Source organism: Molothrus ater, chromosome 3, assembly GCF_012460135.2.
Source record: "Molothrus ater isolate BHLD 08-10-18 breed brown headed cowbird chromosome 3, BPBGC_Mater_1.1, whole genome shotgun sequence".
NCBI classification, from domain to species: Eukaryota; Metazoa; Chordata; class Aves; order Passeriformes; family Icteridae; genus Molothrus; species Molothrus ater.
The window spans coordinates 30365290-30385509 of NC_050480.2; the positions used below are offsets into that span (position 1 = coordinate 30365290).

The 20220-nt window shown below is 38.7% G+C and overlaps 1 protein-coding gene across 2 annotated transcripts in view; it reads right to left on the reverse strand.

Annotated features, from left to right (window-relative positions):
- Positions 1-19620, reverse strand: part of ZFAND3 (zinc finger AN1-type containing 3) — a 135320-nt gene extending 115700 nt beyond the window's left edge. The window contains exon 1 of one of the 2 annotated variants that reach the window (XM_036380248.2): positions 19359-19620. In XM_036380248.2, the coding sequence (XP_036236141.1) occupies positions 19359-19429 (71 nt within the window). In that variant the 5' untranslated portion in view covers positions 19430-19620. The remainder of the gene's footprint in view (positions 1-19358) is intronic. The other variant, XM_036380247.2, reaches the window with a different exon arrangement.
- Positions 19621-20220: the final 600 nt, after the last annotated feature.

A 20220-nucleotide genomic window follows, 5' to 3' on the forward strand; every position in this document is an offset into this window, starting at 1 on the left:
TATTCCCAAGCAAAGATTCTATAAAAACAAATATGAATACTTACTATATTTAAATAGAATGTGAATCATTCACAAAATGCTTGAGAAATGCTGAAGTGAATAAAATCATACTTTTTACTCTTCCTGCTCCCTCAGTAATGGTTTGCAGGAACTCCCACTTCTGCTCTTGAGACTTTACTAACTTCAGCAGAAGCAAAGAAGTAGGCCCACCAGATCTACTGAAAAATTTCAGTCTTTAGGTGTCTCTATAAATGTTAAAACAACAACAGAATAAAAGCAAGTGAGACACTTTCAGTAGTCCCTTTTTAAAAAGGTAAGTGGCTTAGTATTTTCAAATGGCTAGGGCTTCAGATTCCAGAATTTTATTCTCCTCCAAATTTCATTTGCAGGTCATCTGAGAACTCTAATTATTGTAAAATTGTAAAACAAATATTGTAAAATATGTAACTGTAATCATAGATAAAGCTTTTGCTTTTCTATGCATCACATAAAGAATTTTGTTTCCCTGTATCTTAAAAGTTTAAAAAACATAACACAGCTTCTTTGCTGAAGTCAGCTACGACAGATTAAATGATCAATTTAGTAAGAAAACACTAAGGTCCATGGCTTCAATGAGATTATGTAGAGAGAAATACATATACGTATGTCACAGAATAGTCTGAGTTGGAAGGGAACCACAAGTCCATCTCCTAAAGTGACTGGCCCCTACAGGGATTGAACTCATAATCCTGGCAATATTACCACCATGCTCCAACCAAGACAGAAATATACATCTATAGATAGACAGACAGATAAAATATATATTTATATGTATATATGTATATTTGTATTAGTATACTGTTAAGGTTGTCAGTTTGTGGCTTGTGAAATGTGCTCTCTGGAAACCTGAAATAGACTAGAAATCATATATTCAAGCAGTCAGCTCATGGCTTTCGTAATGTAAGAGTACAAAGCAATATAAAGATATATTGCTTAAAAGTCATTTTCTCTAGACAACTTTCTAAACACACATTAAACCTTCGCACATGAAATAAAATGCCTTAAAATTATGAAACATGTTCTTCCCTGTTACAATACTCACTCTAGGGGAAAAAACCCAACAAAAAGCCAGCCCAAAAAACCTCAAAAATCCAAAAATCCTCTTATTTCCCTAGCTATCTTATGCTATTTTTGCTATGAAAGCTTATTTTCTTTCTATTTGTGAACCAGCAACCAATACTTTCCTAAATCTTCAAGATGCAAATAGATTTCTAGCTTGCATTTGACTGCATCACCTGTCATAGTTTACCCATCAGCTACAGCAACCATCACTGTAAGCAGTTTCAGAGAAATAAAAGTTATATTCAGTTTTGTATTTTTGCTACAGTGCAAGAAAACCATAACTACACTGCAGGTTTCATTTTTCCTTTATAACACCTATACTAAAACTGGTCACACAGTGTGGGCAAGGTTTCTTCCTGTAATACAGTGTGAACATTTCATCCCAGAGCACAGTCTCCAGAAGTCTCCTCAATAATAGTGACAAAATGGTCCAAAGGAAAAAGAAGAAAGTTTTTGAACTACCTGCTTCTTACCTCTGAGCTGCCAATGGGACAGACTGTCATATCTGTCTCTCCATGCTCTGCTTTGTGTTCCCTAAAGATGTCTTATTTTGAATCATCACTTTCAGCTGGAATAGAAGCATTACATCTATGGTTTAAAAAAAAAAAAATCCTCTCAATTGGAATAGTCAGCTGAATACTCTGGTCTTCATTCTTCAGCGAAGTTCCCTGATGTACACTGATGTACAAAGCAATGCACTTATACATCAGGCCCAAAGGTTTTGAAAATTTTTATCTTACTATTATACAGCTGAAGGTCAGTGACTGCAGCTGTACTTCTGGCATTTATAGCATAATAAGAAAAGAAAGTATGATTTTACAGAAGTGTCTCAAATAATTCAAAGGCTGCTTAGGGGAAGGCAAAACACCTCCAAAAACATTAGCCTTCTCCATAAAAACTGTTTTGTATGAAAGCTTTACATTCTGTTGATACCACGTGTAATTAAAAGCAGAATTTATGTGGATGGAGTAATGTGGGTTTTTGCACTACTGACTCATCTTCCAAGTTACTGAGGCTTTTGAAACTGTACTGAATCAAACATCACACCCTGCAATGTCAGAGCTTACAGCTTGTCTGGACTCACGGACTATTTCTTACCCAGTTTCTTATCCACATCTCACTGACACTAGAGGGGCTTTTTTGGGTGCATTTATTATGGCAAACACAAAAATATTCCAAAGACCTTTCAAACTCACAGGATCAAATGTCAAACATATACTAATGACAGCTATTGTCCCTGCCCCTTTGCCCTGCCACCTCTCCTCTGAATTTAACAAGGAAGTATGGGAAATTGAAAACCTGCTGATTCAGGATACTCAACTAAGCATATTTTAAACACCTTTTTTTTTCTGTTACCATCATCTAAATTATTCCCCTCACACCAGTCAATGTGTTCAGTAATCCTGTCTTGTCCCCTACTTCAAACAATTTATTTGATCACTCTGATCAGGAAAAATCCTAATGCTACCAGTGCTGCCAGATTCCATGAGATACTCAAACATATCACACAATGAGGCTGCAGAGAAACTCACATAAGAGTTAAAATGCAACAGAATGGACCCGCTACATTTAGGATTTCCAAATTCTTCCCTCAAACTTGTAGACTATTTTGCAGGCTGTAAACATACTCATGCAAAAATCCACAAAAGAAAAATTACTGTATCTTTTTGAAGCACAACAAATACTTGAAGGCATTTCTAGCTCAAAACTGAAAATAAGTCAAATGATGCAAAAATTTGGTATACTGCTATGGGGTCTGTCAAAAAGTAGTCATAAATAGAATGTGAACATAATGCTGATGAAGTATTTCTTCCAAAACAGTTTACAATCAGAAACAATAGCAGGTTACTGTGGCATGATGCATCTTACCAAGGGGGAAAACATTTATATTTTAGTACACACACAAAATGATCTCTGCCAGTAATTAAACACATAAAAGAGTAACTAGTAAGAAGTAAAAAAACCAAAGCCTGCCTTAGGAAATTATTAAATAAGTATCATGAAACTACAATAAAAACAACTGCACTCCTGTCCACAGCCATAGAAAAACATTTCATATGGATATTAAAAAATATTAATGTCACTATGTATTTATTACTTATTTTCAGATGTGCAAACCATGGACAGAAGCATAGTTAGTTATTTCATGGCATTCCTTTAAAATGTTCTGAACTTTTAATACAAGACTGAATGTGAACTACAGATTGCATATACAACAGTTTTTATTGCCAGCTGGGGAAAAGATTAAAATGTAAAACTGCATCATTTATTCCTACATCTAACTCTTTTCAGAGTTGCTTAAAGCTGGTTCAATATTAAACATATACATGTTTTCTAAAAGAAATGGACGACACAACAACATTTTAAAAGCACTTAGGTCAAATCATACATAAGCCTATCCAGCGCTGACTCTGCCACTGAAGTAAATCACCCCACTAAGATATTCACCACAGTTCTGGCTCTGGATTCAGTCCTACAAACCTACAATCACTGTTTGATCACATTACGCAAGTATGGACGGTAATGTTGCATTTTCAAAGGCTCCCAAGTGTCAAGGGGGTTTAATACACAAGTCATTTAAATGCTTTGAATTTCTTACATTTAGATTTTCAATGAAGGACACTCAGTTACAAGAACTATGTTTGCTTTGTTACTCATGAAAGATAATGAGTTTTTTTGGTTTTAAACCAATCACGTTATTTTCAGGGCATCTCTAACTAGGTAAAAGGCCCTCCCAGGAAATCACTCGAAAAATTCAAGTTGCACAAGGAAAAAGAAATACAACAGACTCTATGATTCTATATCAGAATTCAGTTGTGTTTCTATCAGTCTTAAGCTTGTCAATATTTCAAAGTGTACAAAAACAACCTCAGCAACAGAAACACAGAAGACAAGACTGTAATACTCTCTAGAATGAAAATACCCATTGATTCATGATTTCTATCAATGTAAAGTAATATTTTTCCATTTTCATGCTCCAAGGTGTAGTGAGAACTTCTGGCGATTTTCTCAAAAATCTCATTCAACCTTATGCCTTTCAACTTCATCCTCACTCCTCTTAATGACATAAGGGAGGGAAAACAAAGCTTGAGCTCTTTCTTACTGTTTGTCTCCCGAAGATGGAGTTTGATAATATCCATCCCCTGCAACAAAAATTGTTCTGTGCTTCCTCTAAAATTGAGCTCAAATGACTCCTCACAGGTTGTACAGTGTGCAAGCAACCCTGCCCTCTGCTCTTACTTATGCAAATTTTGCTACTCTAAGTAGGAAGTCACCATACAAATTCTGCTCCTGTAAGTAGCAAATTATATATCCAGCAGAGATCATTCACCATTCTTCAAACACACCTTCATTCATAAATCTCCATTTATGTTTGCAATAGGATAACAAATATTTTGATTTTCAATCTCCTCTGCATTTTTCCCAGCTTTATACTTTTGTAGCTGAACTCATTTCTATCTCTACTAGACCCAGGTATTTCCTGGTCTATGTTGTATCACACTTCTTTTACGTTCTTGGAAAACCAATTCCATTTTAGGATTTTAAACTACTCTAGTGCAAAACACACTGATTTATTAAGAGTTGATAATTCTGCATAATGTCTACTTGACAGATTGTTTTTTCCAGTTTAGGGAACTTTTTGTGTCCCTATAGTAGAAATAAATATTTTCATGTGATTGGTGTTCCAAATTTAAGTTTAGTAGAGTGGAAGTATTAATGAAAAAATTATTTATCTTACATTTCAGTCTCTCTGTGGCAGCTCTGAAAAGCAGAACGTACATGGCTATCACTTGCAAATTGTAACAAAGCACATGAAGCTCAAAGAAACAAGCAGAAGCTGTTCTTTTTTGAAAAACCCAGCATTTCCTACTTATCATCTAAGTAATGCAGCAGTATAAGAAAGTGTTACTCAAGAATCTAGCAAAACATAAACAAAACCTGCTAATCTCATTTCCTCTCAGCATCTAACTAATGAGAAATGCAACTAAGTAAACACTATGCATGCTAAACGACAGGGGGGTCAGTTAAGTGTTTAGGTCAATCACCAAATGTGCTATCAACAGCAGTAGGTCTTGTTTGGAAACAACTTTGACATAACCAAATCTGTTCAGCTAATCAGTGATCCACAAAACTAAACTCCCAAATTTAAACAGACCAATCTACATCAGGCCACTTTAGCATTTTAAACATGCAAGTTCTGTTAATTCATACTATTAATTGAAGAGAAGTATATAAAAACTACATAAAACCCATCAGCAGCCTCTTTTAAGTAAATAATCAGAATCTCTCAAACATCTTAAACCTTATCCTCCTATGTCCTACTGACTCCATCAAGATTTAAAACAAAATTGTAAAAAGCATTGATGCTTACCATTCTGTAATGTGTTTCTTGCTGTAATAATTCAATTGCACATAAGCAGTGAGGTTTTTTCCTAAAGAGTTTTAAGTCGTATGTGGAGAAGTTTGCAGTGTCTACATAATAAGATAGACCGCACTTTGTGACTAGCCACTTGACATTTTCCTTATAAATTTATAACTAAAGCCTTTATGCAAGTGCAGCAGAACTAAAGCTTAATGGCTGGAGGACAGACAGAACAAGGTCACCCAAACCTATTATATTCTTTCGTTGACAAAAATAAAAATACCTAGGTTTTTCTTTTGTACTTGGAGAACTTAGAAGAAAAGGCAATAAGGGAACTAAAGGAATAACCAAAACATGAACATGCTTTACCCTCCCCCTTCCTATCTCCTTTAAAATTTTACCAGCCTAAATTTATTCTTGAATGTAGATGTTTGCAGACAGTCTTTCTCACATGGTGCCTTGGAAGCTGAGTCAGGAGCTCTTATTCCACTGCTGATCAGGTGAAAGCCCCTTAAGCAAGACCACAGCTACTACAGAAAGCAGTGTGGACCAGCTGTAGGGGCAGCTCACTCTTCTCCGCTATGTTTGCACTGGTCATCTCTGACGGAAAGTGGAGGAAATGAGCTGCTGCACGTGCCCTTCAGTGGCTGACAGGCCAGGGAACAGCACTTTCTAAAAAGGGAGTCAGTCAGATGTGAAGATGGGATGAGACCCCCTATGTAATGCATTGTGCCTTTCTCCTATTTCACACAGCACACTTCCCAGGTCTCAGACAACTGCATTTCAATTACCAGGGTAAAAAGAATTCCAAATGCACATTTTGCTTTAAAGTTCAAGGGTTTTAAACATCTAGTAGAAAAAAAAATCCTTCATCCTACATCCTTCATCCCATGACAGGAGAAGGAAACCTTCACACAGGGTGGTATTTTGGCTTTTCCATCTTCAGTGATCCACACTAATGTAAACTGTAATCTTCATAGCTGTCATTTTCACATGGTAGCTTCTACTATTTTCTAAGTGTTCGAAGTAGACAGCCTAGAATTATTTACATGAACAAAAACAAGGGCATCACAGCACTCAAGAGAAACTACTATTAGTCTCATCATTTTCCTATTTTAGAATAACGTGGAGAAATTGTGGGAACAAGCCTCAACTTATTTTCCTCTAATAATGGAGACTGAGGGAATAAATCACAATCACTACATTCATTTCATCCAATTCCGACAGTGGGAAATCAGGGCCAAGTCAAATATTTTATTCTCACGCATGCAAACAGCAAAGGCTCTTTCGTTAGAGCAGCTTTTTATGCATCTCTGAAGGCAATCTCAGGCAAAGGCACAGTAAGCAAGCAGAGTGATCATTAACAGCAAGTAACACAAATGAGCCCCGAAACCTTACCTCATCCTGAACTCTCATCCAAGCTATGTGTAACCTTCTCAGTACACAAGAAGAACAAGCAAGTTTTAACCACCCAACCACTGGGCCAGGCTGCAGCTGCAAACTGCAACTCTACTGCTTCAATAACTATGTCAAATTAATGCTGAATCCTAAACACAAGCAGGAGTTAAAATAAGCTTTAAAATTTAAGCAAGCAGCACTATCAGCCCATAACTCTTCAATCATCTCTAGTCTTCAAGTAAAATAAAAAAGAAAATCTGGTATTTCCATGATTCTGTCTGACTTTAGGCTTATAATCATAAAACTGTGCACCTTCTTCAGCTGTATCCTTCCCACATGGAAAGCCCCCTATGAAAAAAGCCCCACAGAATCTTTTGTCACTCTCCATTTACACTAATGCCTGACAGAAGTCTAGGAAATTTAGTGACATGTAACAGAACTAAAAAAAAAGTGTTTTCACTATTAGCTATTAAACTAATGAACAGCAAATATGTAAATTACTAATTTCACGTGCATTGTTTTCTTGTCCTCTTACTTCCCAAAACTTTTACCCAACATCTAACCCTGTGCAAACTGTGGACTGGCAGATAACAATTTTGGATTTTCAGCTTAGCATCATTTTTCTTCAGTCAATTCATGTAGATGATTTTGCTCTGTTTTGGGAAGAAAAATACTACCTATAACCACTCAAAGAAAATGTTTACACTTGCCTAATTCAACTAGACTCAAAGCAATTTCAACACATCTCTAGTTTTTTTTCTAGATGGTACAAATTGGACAGTTCAATCTTCTGTGGTAAGGAGAACACCACATTTAGTATTTGCTACGTATCATGCCAGAAACAGGGGTTTTCTGAACAACATACACACAAAAACAGCTGAAAAAATACGGAAACATTAAATCAGGCCACCTGTCCTGGCAGATAGAACACACTTGCCTTTCATGTCACTGCTGCAACCATGATGACCTAAGGGTATGGGCAAGACTTATTTTGAGGACAGAGGTAATATCAAGGTACATACTTAGAAAAAGCACATTAACTTTCCCATACACTGAACAAATGCCTGTGCCTCCAAAAGCTGGTCTACTTTTTCCAAATTAAGTAGTCTGCTGTGCTACTAAAAATGTAACACTTACCTTCAGAATTTGTCCTGCAGAATGATGAGGGACAGGAAAACTAAGCCAAAGAAAGTTAAGCACCACTGACTAACCAGCTAATAATCCCTAAATGAGGATCATGCTCACCATTTCCCATACACTCTTCTGTAACTGCCTTCATGGACACCCAGAGAACACAAGTCCTTGAAGCCTCTATTTGTGTCGGAATTTACTAGGTAGCTTTAAAAGAAGTGTAAATCCATTTGGACCATAAACTGATTTAAATACTCACTGGTTGTCTAGTGGCCTTAAATAGTCTTTAAAAATAATAATTAAAAAAAAAAATAATAGTCCTCAAAAATAGTATTTTTTTAAAAGTCTCTTCTTTATACAAGTTTGCAAAAAATACCTTGCTAGCAGAAGTCAGAAGCCACTCTAAATCAGCAAACTGAAATAAGGTCAAAAAGAATGCTAATAAGAAAGCAGCTAAATCACTGTCTCAATGGCATCGAGGAGTGTGATGAAAACTTGATCTAAAAGGAGGGGGGAGGGAAACACAGAAAGCAACCAAAAAAAAATTATAACAATCTCTGAAAGCTGCAGACTTAAGTTTTCTCAAAGCACTGGTCTAGTTCTGTTTACTTTCCAATTCCAATTACAGCAGTTTCAACACCAACCAGTATTTTCTGTAATCTGAATTTCAGCTGCACTTCAGCTCAGGCAACTGAATTTTAAATTGTAATGCTGGAGTTCTTGTTATACCACTGAGTGATGGCATTTTCAGTATAATATAATGCATCAATTTGCTATACAATAATATACATCACTGTAATACACATCACTGTGGTTTTGTTTTTACCTTTTGAATCTCTCTTTGCAAGTCACTTGAGCAGAACAGGAAGTGTTAATTATTCACCAGAAAGATTTCTGGTCTTTCCTGAATTAGTCACACAAGAACTTTAATAGTCAAAGGAGAGACTGCATCACAGAATAATGGATAATAATGGGGTCCTATCTTCATCAAGAGAGTGCTGCAAAACCACCTGAGACTCACAGATGTGTAATGCAGGCAGTTCTTGCTCCTCTAATTGCATAGCAACTCTCCTGATTGAAAGAGATTTCCTCCACCCACCACAAACACTTCCTTCTAGATGAACCACCTGGGAAACAACATGTCAATAGGTCAATATTGTCCCACAGCAAGTTCTGATTTAAAACAAACACCTGTTTCTAAATGAAAATACTCCTTGCTCCTAAATATGCCTTGCTCCAAAATCTCTCATTCAAGGCTCGTAAAGCACTGTGGAATTGAATGAAGAGGGATAGATGATTCACAAATGAAAACAGAGAGAGTCCATGCAGAGAAAAGCATGGACTGTCACCCAGTGTATCAGCAGCAGAAATGGTAATAAATCCTTTCCAAACTTAAATGTAAGAATGGGACTTTTATTAAAAAAGGAACATCCTACTACCCATATCTTTATAGGTTTACAGTCCCTAAAGTCTTGTAATAAAGAGATGTCTCAAAAAAATCAGCATTAAAGCACAATGTCTAAAGCAGTACCCCAGAGAATGTTAAACAGGAACACATCCAGTATCCTAAATAAAACAACTGCTAATAAACTACAGTCAAAATAAGAGAAAAATATATAGTGATATTCAACACTATATGCAGAGGCATTCTAACATCTAACTTGATGTTAGATTCTGGAAAGGAATTACACTCCAAAATAAATATGCTAGGACTTACTCCATGTATTTGACAACATCAGGATTTAACAAGCAGCAGAGTTAGTCCACTTTCCTAAATAAAAGAAGTCAACCTGCTCCATCTTAATTATTATTTCCAAGGCAAGTTTAATTTCAGTTATTTTGTCAAGATAGACTAATCACAAAGTCTCAATGCCAAGAAAAATATATTTGAAGTGTGTAAATATTATTGTTAATTGCTTTCTTTCAAAAGTTCAAAAATGAGTCATCACCTAGGGAAGATACTGACTATATATGGACTAATCCTAAAAGCTCTTTATAAGTTGTAGCAAAAATGATCATTCATCCACACATCTATGTACAAAAATAAAAAAAAAACAATCTTTCAGCTTCTTCAAAGAATTTAAAATGTATTTTAAATTTTATAAAATTCTGAGCATTTTAAAAATTTAAATCATGATTTTTTTTCCTATTAAAATGGAGTAATTATACTAACACGCTTGCTAATTAAAATTGGAGAGAATCTTCATTATGGAAACCCACTATATGATAATTGCATTAATTCCTTCATGGAAGTACACAGTCAAAAGTTTATTCAAAAATAGAGATTAATAGATTTTAAATTGATAAACATATAAACAATTCAGGGGAACATTTGAAACCTATCTGCATGAATAAGCAAGCATTTGTTAACACCCAGACAATTTTGGAAACCATCAGTGTCCATTAGCTCACTGAAGGAGTTCACTAAGGAAAAGGTAACAGTAGGGCATTAAGCAATGAACAAGCATTACTAACACCTCGTCCTGCAAACTGATGTCAGCGATACCCAACCAAGAACTCTTCTTGCTTCAGGTAAAAAAATGCATTTCACTAGGTAATAGTGGATAATTGTTAAAGAAAAATTTCAGACACACTTAATTGATTTATCAAAAAGCCAGGCTCCTTAATATTGACATTATCTTGGACCAAAATAGCACCTAATCAATAGTTAGAGGACAATACAATTTCCAATACTGAGGGACTCTCGCTAAATGACAGCATTTTGCATACTTTATATATGCAGCTTCCTCTGAGACACCTCTGAATAAAATAATTAGAGATAAAAATGCTGCAGTTATGGCGACAGAGCTGATGTCAGTAACAGTCATATTGTGAAGGATGGTTGTGTTTTAGCAATTAAGTCAATGAGGACATGACTTTGGATTCTGCTTTTCCAAGGGCACAACTAGGTGGTTATCATGAAACCAGCCTGCTTTTCGTTCTTTTAAACACTGCTTCAAATCCAGTATTGTGCTCCTTTCTCCTCCCCCTTCCACAGATGCTTAGTATTTAAACAGGACTTTCAACTTAAATAGCACATTCAACCTAGCAGAAGTTAAATATATACATTACTAAGACAGGCCTTCAAATAAACAACTCACCCAACATTAGACACTATATAATCTAAAGAGCCAAAAACTAAGACAGTAATCATCAACCAAACTCTTTTTCTCTGTTTGTCTGACTGCTTCTTAAAATTATTTTAGAAAAACCGGTTTTTATCTCCATTCAAAATTTTTCGTTACTTTCAGTTAGTCTCTAATTTACACCACACAAACATTGGAAATCCAACACTAGCCAAAGTACATTTATTAAAGGACATAACACTGATGAAAGTAATATTAGAAATAAACTTCCTTAACACACTAATAAAAATACTGCAATATTTACAGACAGAAATTTATCTTCCTTGCATTGACTTATATTGTTCAAGTTCAGAGCATGCAAATGGTGGCCAGATTAAAAAGATGGAATCAAACAGGATACCTAAAAGTCTTTCATACAGAGCATGGAGCAGCATTCTCTGCTGCAGGGAAGATGCCAGATGACACACCAAGTGTAAAAATCCATCAACAATTTTCTAATACAATTTCTCTGCACAGGCAAGTACTGCACTTAGCACAGTGCTACTAGTCAGATGCTATACACAGAAACTGAACACACAACTGTGAACATCTTCCTTCTCCTCCTGGAATACTGCAACTCTTCAAATACTATATTTTCCTGAGTACAGGTAACGAATAACTTGGACTTAATGGAGCTATGCATTACAATACATTGTTTGACATTCAAGATTTCAAAAAAGTGTCAAAAAAATACAGAAAGCTGACCCCACACTCTTTAAGTATATAAACTTTCCACCTTTTCAAACAGAAGACCCAACTCTCTATTACAAAAATAGCTATACATCAAAATCTTAAATTAGAAGGTAATGATTGGGCATTTTTGCAGAACCTAAAAATGCCAACCCACTACTTCTGTACATTAATGTCATCTCCATAGCCTGAAACCATTGTGGTCATTTACATAAATGTTTCATTTGTCAGAACCATTTATTATTCAATGCATATGGTATCCTCAACAATATTTTACGTGGCCCTCTCAGTGTCCTGAGGAGATGCCATTTTAATATCTGCAGCTACTCTGACCTAAGTTTCTTCACAGATCTGTCATCGAAAGAAGTTGATTCATGCTACAGCTACTGCTTGATTTTCAATTCTTCTTCCAAAAGCAAAGAAGGGACTCCATCCTAGTGAGCCCTGCCTGGTCAAAAGAGACAGGAAATATTTCTGACACTTCAGTTTGAAAAGGAGATAAAAAGTGGGAGAAAATATAACTGGAATTTACTAGCCTAAAGTGAGTATGAAGTTTATCTTAACCCAAATAAGGGTTTCAACATAATCAAGATCAAATACTATCCAACACTCACAAGACATTTGTCTTAACTTTTGAAGTACAATAATAATTACATCAGTCAGGGTTGCATATTTGAGGAGACACATGAACAAAATTTTTAACTTCAAAGAATATAAGCAGTAATTGACTGAGAAAGTATATCACATTCATAATTTTTACCCACTGGCTGTAAAGAAAGCCTGTGCCTATTTATATTCACTAGCTTCAAATTTAAAACGAAATTAAAATCCAGTAATGGCATAGCATGTTAGTGAAAACATTCAAGTCAAAACCAGACATCTCCAATAAATACATCAATCAAGGATCATTCTCTCTAGTTAATGTTTTGCTTCACTGATTTCAACACTTTAAAAGAAATACTGAGTCGTGAGGCTTCCACCAATGTGAGACTTCAACAGCTGTCCAACATGCAGCAACAATATTAACATCAAATTTCAACAGAAGTGGTAAATTGTTTGAAATTTATGAAATTAAAATCAGCAGCAGTATTTCCCCAAAACTGATACCTATATTATAACCCTCTGACTGACTGGGCTTATCATCAGAAACTATTGATAACAGAAAGCATCTCCAGCAAAATGAAGCCTTAGACAACCCACATCTATGGTACCATACAACATTTGAACATTTTAATAATTAGCATTAAGACAGATATTTCCTAGCACTAACTGTGGAATAATTGCCTGCACTGCCCAAACAGTAATAGCTTTGACTAATCACAGTTTACAGAAGACACGATAAGGTTCTGTCACACAGCAAGACAGAAACTGGGAAGGTGACCTAGACACAGTAACTTTTAACTCCTCCAAGTTCTAAAAGGAGGACAATCTACTTCTTCCTTGTTTGTTCCACTTGTAAGAATAGCACCTACGATAGTGAATTTCATTCTGACTGATGAGGAAGTTACAATTAGATTAAAAGGTGCTGGATATGCCTGTCTATAATTAACACAGCACCCATTTAAAATCAGAAAATATTTACAAAACATTTTATCCACAGATTTTGAATAAATTCATGGTTTAAGCAAGAGGGCTTTTTCCTCAAATTCTGGCTGCACTATGTTAACAGACATGTTTAATCAAGCAGGCCTATTTTTGGATCTTCTTAAATAAAACGCCCTCATACACCAGCTGTTTGAATTTATTCACTCCTTAGAATTATCACACAGCAAGTTTAAAAGAAACAGAATCAATTACTTTTTTTCCCACAGAGAGAATGGTTAAATTATGGAATGTCTTCCTGCAGGATTTTGTAAGGGTCAAGAGTACATATGGCCTCACCAATTCATTATGCAAATTTATTGAAAAATAGGTAAGACCTACTAAGCTGTAAATCTATAAAACAGAGGACAACCTTATGTCAGACTGCCAGAAGCAAAGGAGGTATACCAAGATAAGCATCACTGAATGCTTGCTCTGTCCTTATGCTTATTCCCTCTTCATCACTTATCACCCAAATCAGAAATAGGGCTGGATGTATCCTTGGTCTGATCCAGAACAGCTGGTTTTCATTAAGTAACAAAATCTCCTTTCTGTTTTGTCTATTCTATTAAGTACTGCAAAAGAAAGCATTGTTTTCACATTCCTAGAAAAGAGCTTATTACAGTTAAAGTATTAAATCCAGTTCATCTGCTTTTACTTCAAGTGCAAATAAGCCCCATTTCACAAGGTAAGTTTCTATAGCAAATGGAAAACTTAGCAAAAATGTGATACCTTGCAACTTCAGTTGCAAGAAGCAAGAGCTCACTGTACAAAAAATGGATAAAATTTATACTTTTGACTTTATTTGATATGTCCTTCTAGTTGCATTATGACTGAGGGAAATCACAATTTATCATTCTTTATCCTGCATATTTTTATTCAAACAGGGAACATGACAAAGCTCAATTCCTCACCACCACTCCCTGCTCAGACAGAAGCTTCTCTATCTCATAATTCTCAGTATCGTCTAAAATCAGGATCTAAGCAAATAATTTCAGTGCCTCTCCAACATCCCTTATCATACACTGTAGCACTTTGTAAGAAAGTTGTAAACAAATCAATTTCTCATCAGTCTTTGTTTCTCAGTTAAATAATCTGTCACTTCTATTTCTGCAACAGACCAATAGATATATTATTACAGCAGTTAGTGCTGGATTTAAATATAAACTGCTTCAAGTTCTTTTATCCAATAATTTAACAGATTATTATATAAATTCATGCATAATATTAAAAAATAGAATATTAAGGTATTTTTAGTCTTAACCTAAGAGCAAAATAGAGTACACTGTCTCACATAAAGTGACAAATTCACTGCTTACTCCAGCATCTGATCCAAAGTGCCAGCCAGGGAAAGCCTGGCTAAGGAACTGCATGATCCAAGCCCAGCGAAAACAGATTCTCAGAGGGAAAGATACATACTTCAACAGTGTACTCAAGCTTCATTTAGGAACATCTACATGAAGTTGCAACAACAATTAAAGCAAAATTATGTTTAGGGAGGCATTATGCATTCACAATGACCTACACTGCCTGTGAGATGAGACAGTGTTTATTAAAAAGGAACACTTAGAGTTCCTATGGATTGAATAGCGGTAATCACCAAAAAAAGTAAAGAAAAGACCAGTCAGAAAAGAGGCTTCTAAATGGCACATTATATATAACCATTGTTTGTTTAGAATCTAAAAGCAAGCTTTGGTGATATACACTCACAAACTCATCATGCTTAAGTTAAATGATTCACTGTTTGATCAAACATTTAATTTTAGCAAACAAAATTGAGGAAAGAGCCAGATTGGCATGACAAGGATCTGATGATCCATAAGTGACTGGAAAATCCAGACTCAGAAATAAACTCTGAATTGGGCCTGCACAGAATGCTTGGGGCACAGTGTCTCATCACACATACGATGCATGCAGTGTCAGAAAAAGGCAGACCAAATGGCAACATCCTGCAAAAGCCCTGCTGGCATGTTCTCAAATAATATTGCTATCAGTTTTAGCTGACTACAGAACCTTATAGTTGCCAGAACTAAGATGAAATGAAACTAATCATACTGTGTTTTCAATCAACTTCCTGCTGGCTGCCACCATTTCAAGAATGGAATTCATTTGTTTTATGTCTATTAACATATTTCCCTCTTTTCTGGTTCTAAGGCACTAAATGCAGTGGTATGGTATCAGTCTGGACAATAAAAATGATAAGCAGCAGTCACTACAGTACAAATGTACTCTAGTGACATACTCTTTTCACAGTATAGGCTACCACCAGCTTACAAGTCCCTTCTATGCATATAACCATTTAACAGTAGTATTCCCAGCCCTCTGATGGTTTCACTCACTAGAGAAACCTTCATGGAGATCTTTAGAAGTCAAAGGGAAATTGCCAACATGTAGGTCATTAAAGAATCAGCCTCATCTCTAATAAGCAAAAATGCTTAACTGGAATATAATACATCCAGTAATATTTTCATGTATTTATGAAATCTTCCACCTTGAGCTCATATACATCATAAGGGAAAGGCTTCTGAAATCCTGTAGTCTAAGAAAACATAAACATTACACAATTCTGTAATTCTGTAGCCTGTTAACCAGGAAAATAAGAAAGCATTTTTCCAGGTCATAAGAACCAGAAGTTAAATACAGCATATTTTAGATTAAGAAATCTAAGATAACTTGCATACTGAACCCTTTCCAATATTTGTATACTAAGACTATTCCAATAAATAGTGAGATAGTTCCTAATGACTGAAGCTGAAGATATAAAAACAGGGAGAAAGGGGAGCAAAATATTTCCAAACACTAAGTTGTATGAATTTTTCATAAATAACATGAATACAGATGAGGTTTTTTCAACTGAGATTATATGGGTAAGTGAAATGACTCTGTAAAATATCAAGATCATCTCAGTGCTCCATTTAAACTTTACTTGAGCAGAAATTACTGACTGGAGAGTCTAAAAAGAAGGGCGAGTCTGCAGATTTAAGGATGGATTCCATGATCTTCAACAAAAGGCAAGCAAACGTTAGTTGTTGACCTTAAGCAGACGTTTCAGAAGTTCTTAACAGCCTCACTCAAAAGTATCTTCTTTCAGCTGTTCATTTTTCAGTCTCTCAGATCTTGAAACATCAAGAGTTTAGTAGTTTTCCAGTCTCTAGAGATTCTTGAAACCTAGAGGATCTGAATTTCTAATATAAACCCAAGTCTTCTAAAAGAAGAACCCCTCCAACTTCAATGCAATAGCACATATTAGTCTGCTCCTGTAATCTCTTTGCATGCCATCACTATCAACACGTGTCTCTGGAGCTGCTTCTATCCCTGTTCAACCTATGGGCAAGCTTTAGCACAGTAACCCATAGCTTACTTTAATTTTAATAATGCTTTCAGTCTTTTCCTTAGTAGTTTCTGTCTTTGTGGCTTACTGCAGAATACATGCATCTTATTACAAAGAGTCCTACAGGCATTATATAAAATCAATTTCAAAAAACAGAGGCATCATCTTTTATATTTGGTAAAATATAGACCTTATTGTTTGACCCCCAGACACAAAATTGTTCTGCTGCTTACCTGGCTTGGGCTGACTCAAGAAGAACTGTGAAGGGGCTCTCAACCACAGTACTGACCCAAAAACATAAAGCAATACCTCTACACGACCTTATTTACAAATTCGATGGAAACTACTACATCAAATTACAAGTTTCATAACTTTTCATAGCTTTAAATGTACTGGCCCTGTTGTTCCAAAACATGACTTGACAGACATTGAGATGATATGAAAGTCACAGGTAAGATGCTTATTAAAACATGTCATAACCCTAGGTAGAGCAAGGGTTGCTCTAGGAACCCTAGCTGAAATCTAGAGCAGCAGAATTTCAACTTTACACAAATCTAAGTCTTTCTGCTATCACAACTTACTTTCTTCAGAAAGCTGGCATAAAACTGTAACCCCTTAAGAACTCCTGACAATGCAACTTCATAGAAAGGCACATCTGCACTGATTTACCACACAATCCGTTCTAGCACTAGCAAGGCCTAGGTAAATAAGGTCATGTAGTCACTTAAGCTTTTTCAGGACTGAAAAGCACAGCAATCAACTCTGGAAACTGACAGGACCATTTTTTAAAGTGGAAAAATAGATACTTATTTTGTCAGTGTGTATTGAAATGCACCTGGCAGACACTTAAAGAGACTGAAAAACAGGCTAATTCATTCACTGTATTAGAGGAAAAAGTGAAGGGTTTGTTCCACACTGCTGTCTTTCAAAATTATCATACAAAATTATCATACAAAAACATCCAGTACATGGATGGCACTCTGAAGGAAAACAAAAACGGGAGGGCGAAAAAAATACCAGCTGGTATCTGCTTGTGCAAGGGAAGCATGTTTAAAAAAAATCAGCTTTAAAGGCAATGGGTTTTCTTGAGAGCCTCCTGTAACCATTAAGCAGATCCTTGAACACAAAGCACCAGATTTCTTCTCATTATCAAAACATGCTGAACTAGCCAAGAAGTCAAGCCCAAAGAAAAAGTTCACTTTCAACTTTCTACGATTCTCCCATAAGTATCACGTTACAGAAGTCAGTGCACTGCATTAGAGATAGCAAAAACTTGTTCTCCACTACTTTACAAAAAATATCAGACCCGAATATGGGAGCCTAGCAAAACAAACATAAACAAAATTATTTACTATGTCTTTATAATCTGTCTTGTAAGATCACTCCCAACAGGGCCATGGCATTTGTTGCAATTCAGGCTTCTGTCAATACTAAAAAATGGGATTTTGTTTAAAATCCTGCCACTTCAATGAACCAACCAAACCTGCAGTGACATCACTAAATCACTCTTATTGCATCTTTTTTCTCTCAGCCTCCACTTCCCCAGAGTACCTTAAATTGCATGACATAAATCCCAAGAAGGTACAATCACAGACAAGTGTAAATCTCAGGTGGGCCCTCAAAAGTCTATTTAGTCACATACCCTATGAATTTTCCATAAATAAGAACGTTAGGGACTAATGTTGCTGTGATAGACACTAAAGACATTTTACGACGATGTGTATCTGCTAGAATACCATCTCCCATGGTACAAGTGATTTTTTTTTTAAAAATCAGTAATGGAAATATCTTTAACAGACACGACCCTAGGGGTGGTAGTTTAGTAAGGAACAGATTTACTTTTTTTTTTCACCTTTGGCAAACAGGAATGACCCCTACTTCCTTCTTCCTAAAAGGGTATCAGCAGCCAGCTAACAAGGGCCTTATCTATTATGAACCACTTCGCTTTCATAAGGTGGAGAAGTATGTTTTTGTCCTTAGTATGTTTTTGTCCTTAGCCTTTTTCCCTCATTAGTTATGCTGCCCTGCGTGAATCGCAGCGACAGCTCCCGGTTGCCGGGCACAGGGCAGGGATGCGTCAGGGACACCCGTCAGGGCACCCAGGGGCCCGCATTACTCAGCTGCGCCTTTGAGGAGCTGAAGGCAGGCCCCGGAGCGCAGCCCGCAGCCCCAGAGGAGGGGCGGCCTCTCCAGGAAACCTGCGTGCCTGGGAAGCGGTCAGGCCTCCCCCGCCGGGCTGCCGGGAAGGCCGCGGTGTCCGGGCGGCGGGGGGGCCGCGGGCGGCTCCGGCACCCCCTCCCCCTCCGCGCCCGGGGGCAGCGCGGCCGCCTCCCCCCGGGGCACCCGCTGCCTTTTCGACACCGCGGTCCGGGCCCCCCGGGACCCGGCACCCACAGGCACGGAGACATCCCTTTTCCGAAGGGGGGGAACCCCCGTGGCCCGCCCGGCAGGGCTCCGGGGCCGCCCCCTCCCCGCGGCGAGCTGCGGGCTCGGGCCCCGCGACCGCCGGTGCCGGGGGTTACGACCCGGCCCGTTCCACCCCCCGCCCGGCCGAGGCCCCCCGCCGCCTCGCCCTTCGCCTGGCCGCCCGCCCCCCTCCGTCCCTCCCCGCCCCAGCCCAGCCCCGGGCCCGGCTCACCCCCAGAAGCCGCAGGGGCAGCGCGGGGGCAGGCTGGGCGCCTTGCTGCGCTCGCTGCCGGCGTCTCCCATGGTGGGACCGGGGCGCGGGGCGGCGGCGGGCGGGGGGCGCGCGGCTCCCGGCCGGGATTCCAGGCCGGTCAGCTGGAGCCGGGCGGCACCACTGGGGAGGCGGCGGAGGGGGAGGGCGCGGGGGGGCCCGGCCGCACCCTGCCGATGGGGCGGGCAGGGGAGCGGAGACGCGGCGGCACGGGGACGCGGAGCTCCGTGCGACGGCGCCACCCGCCCACCGGTGCCGGTGACCGCCCCGGTGCCACAGCGGCGCGCGCCCGCCCTCCCCGGAGCGCCGCTCGGCCCCTCGCGCAACAATGCGTGCCCCCCTCAGGCACCGTGGCTCCCCCCGTCCTGAGCGCGATGGTTTCGTCAAGCCACCGAATCAGCTGGGAGCGGCATGTACCACAGCACATCCCCGGGGGAAGTTGGGGCGGATCGTGTGCGGGAACTGCGTGAAGGGCGAGTCTGGAGGGCACCCATAGGCTCGAGAAGAGAACAGGATTCTCAATGACGAGTCCCAGGAGGGGCTGAGGCCCGCAGAACCGCCTGGAGCCGCTGCCCTCTTTTGCCTCTACCCATACGTTGGGCACACAGTGGTACAGCCAGGAACGGGTGGCGGGGTGCTGGTGCCGCTCGCACATGCGCAGACGGGCCCCTGTCGCGGAAGTCTGTCGGAGGGAGCGGGTCCCGGGGGGCCGGGCCCGTCCCGGGCTGCCGTTCCCGCTGTGCCGGGACCTGCTTCGCCGAGGGACGCTGTTCAATATCTTTCACTTGTCCTGGTCGCTGCCAGCGCAGTGTGCCGGGGCCGG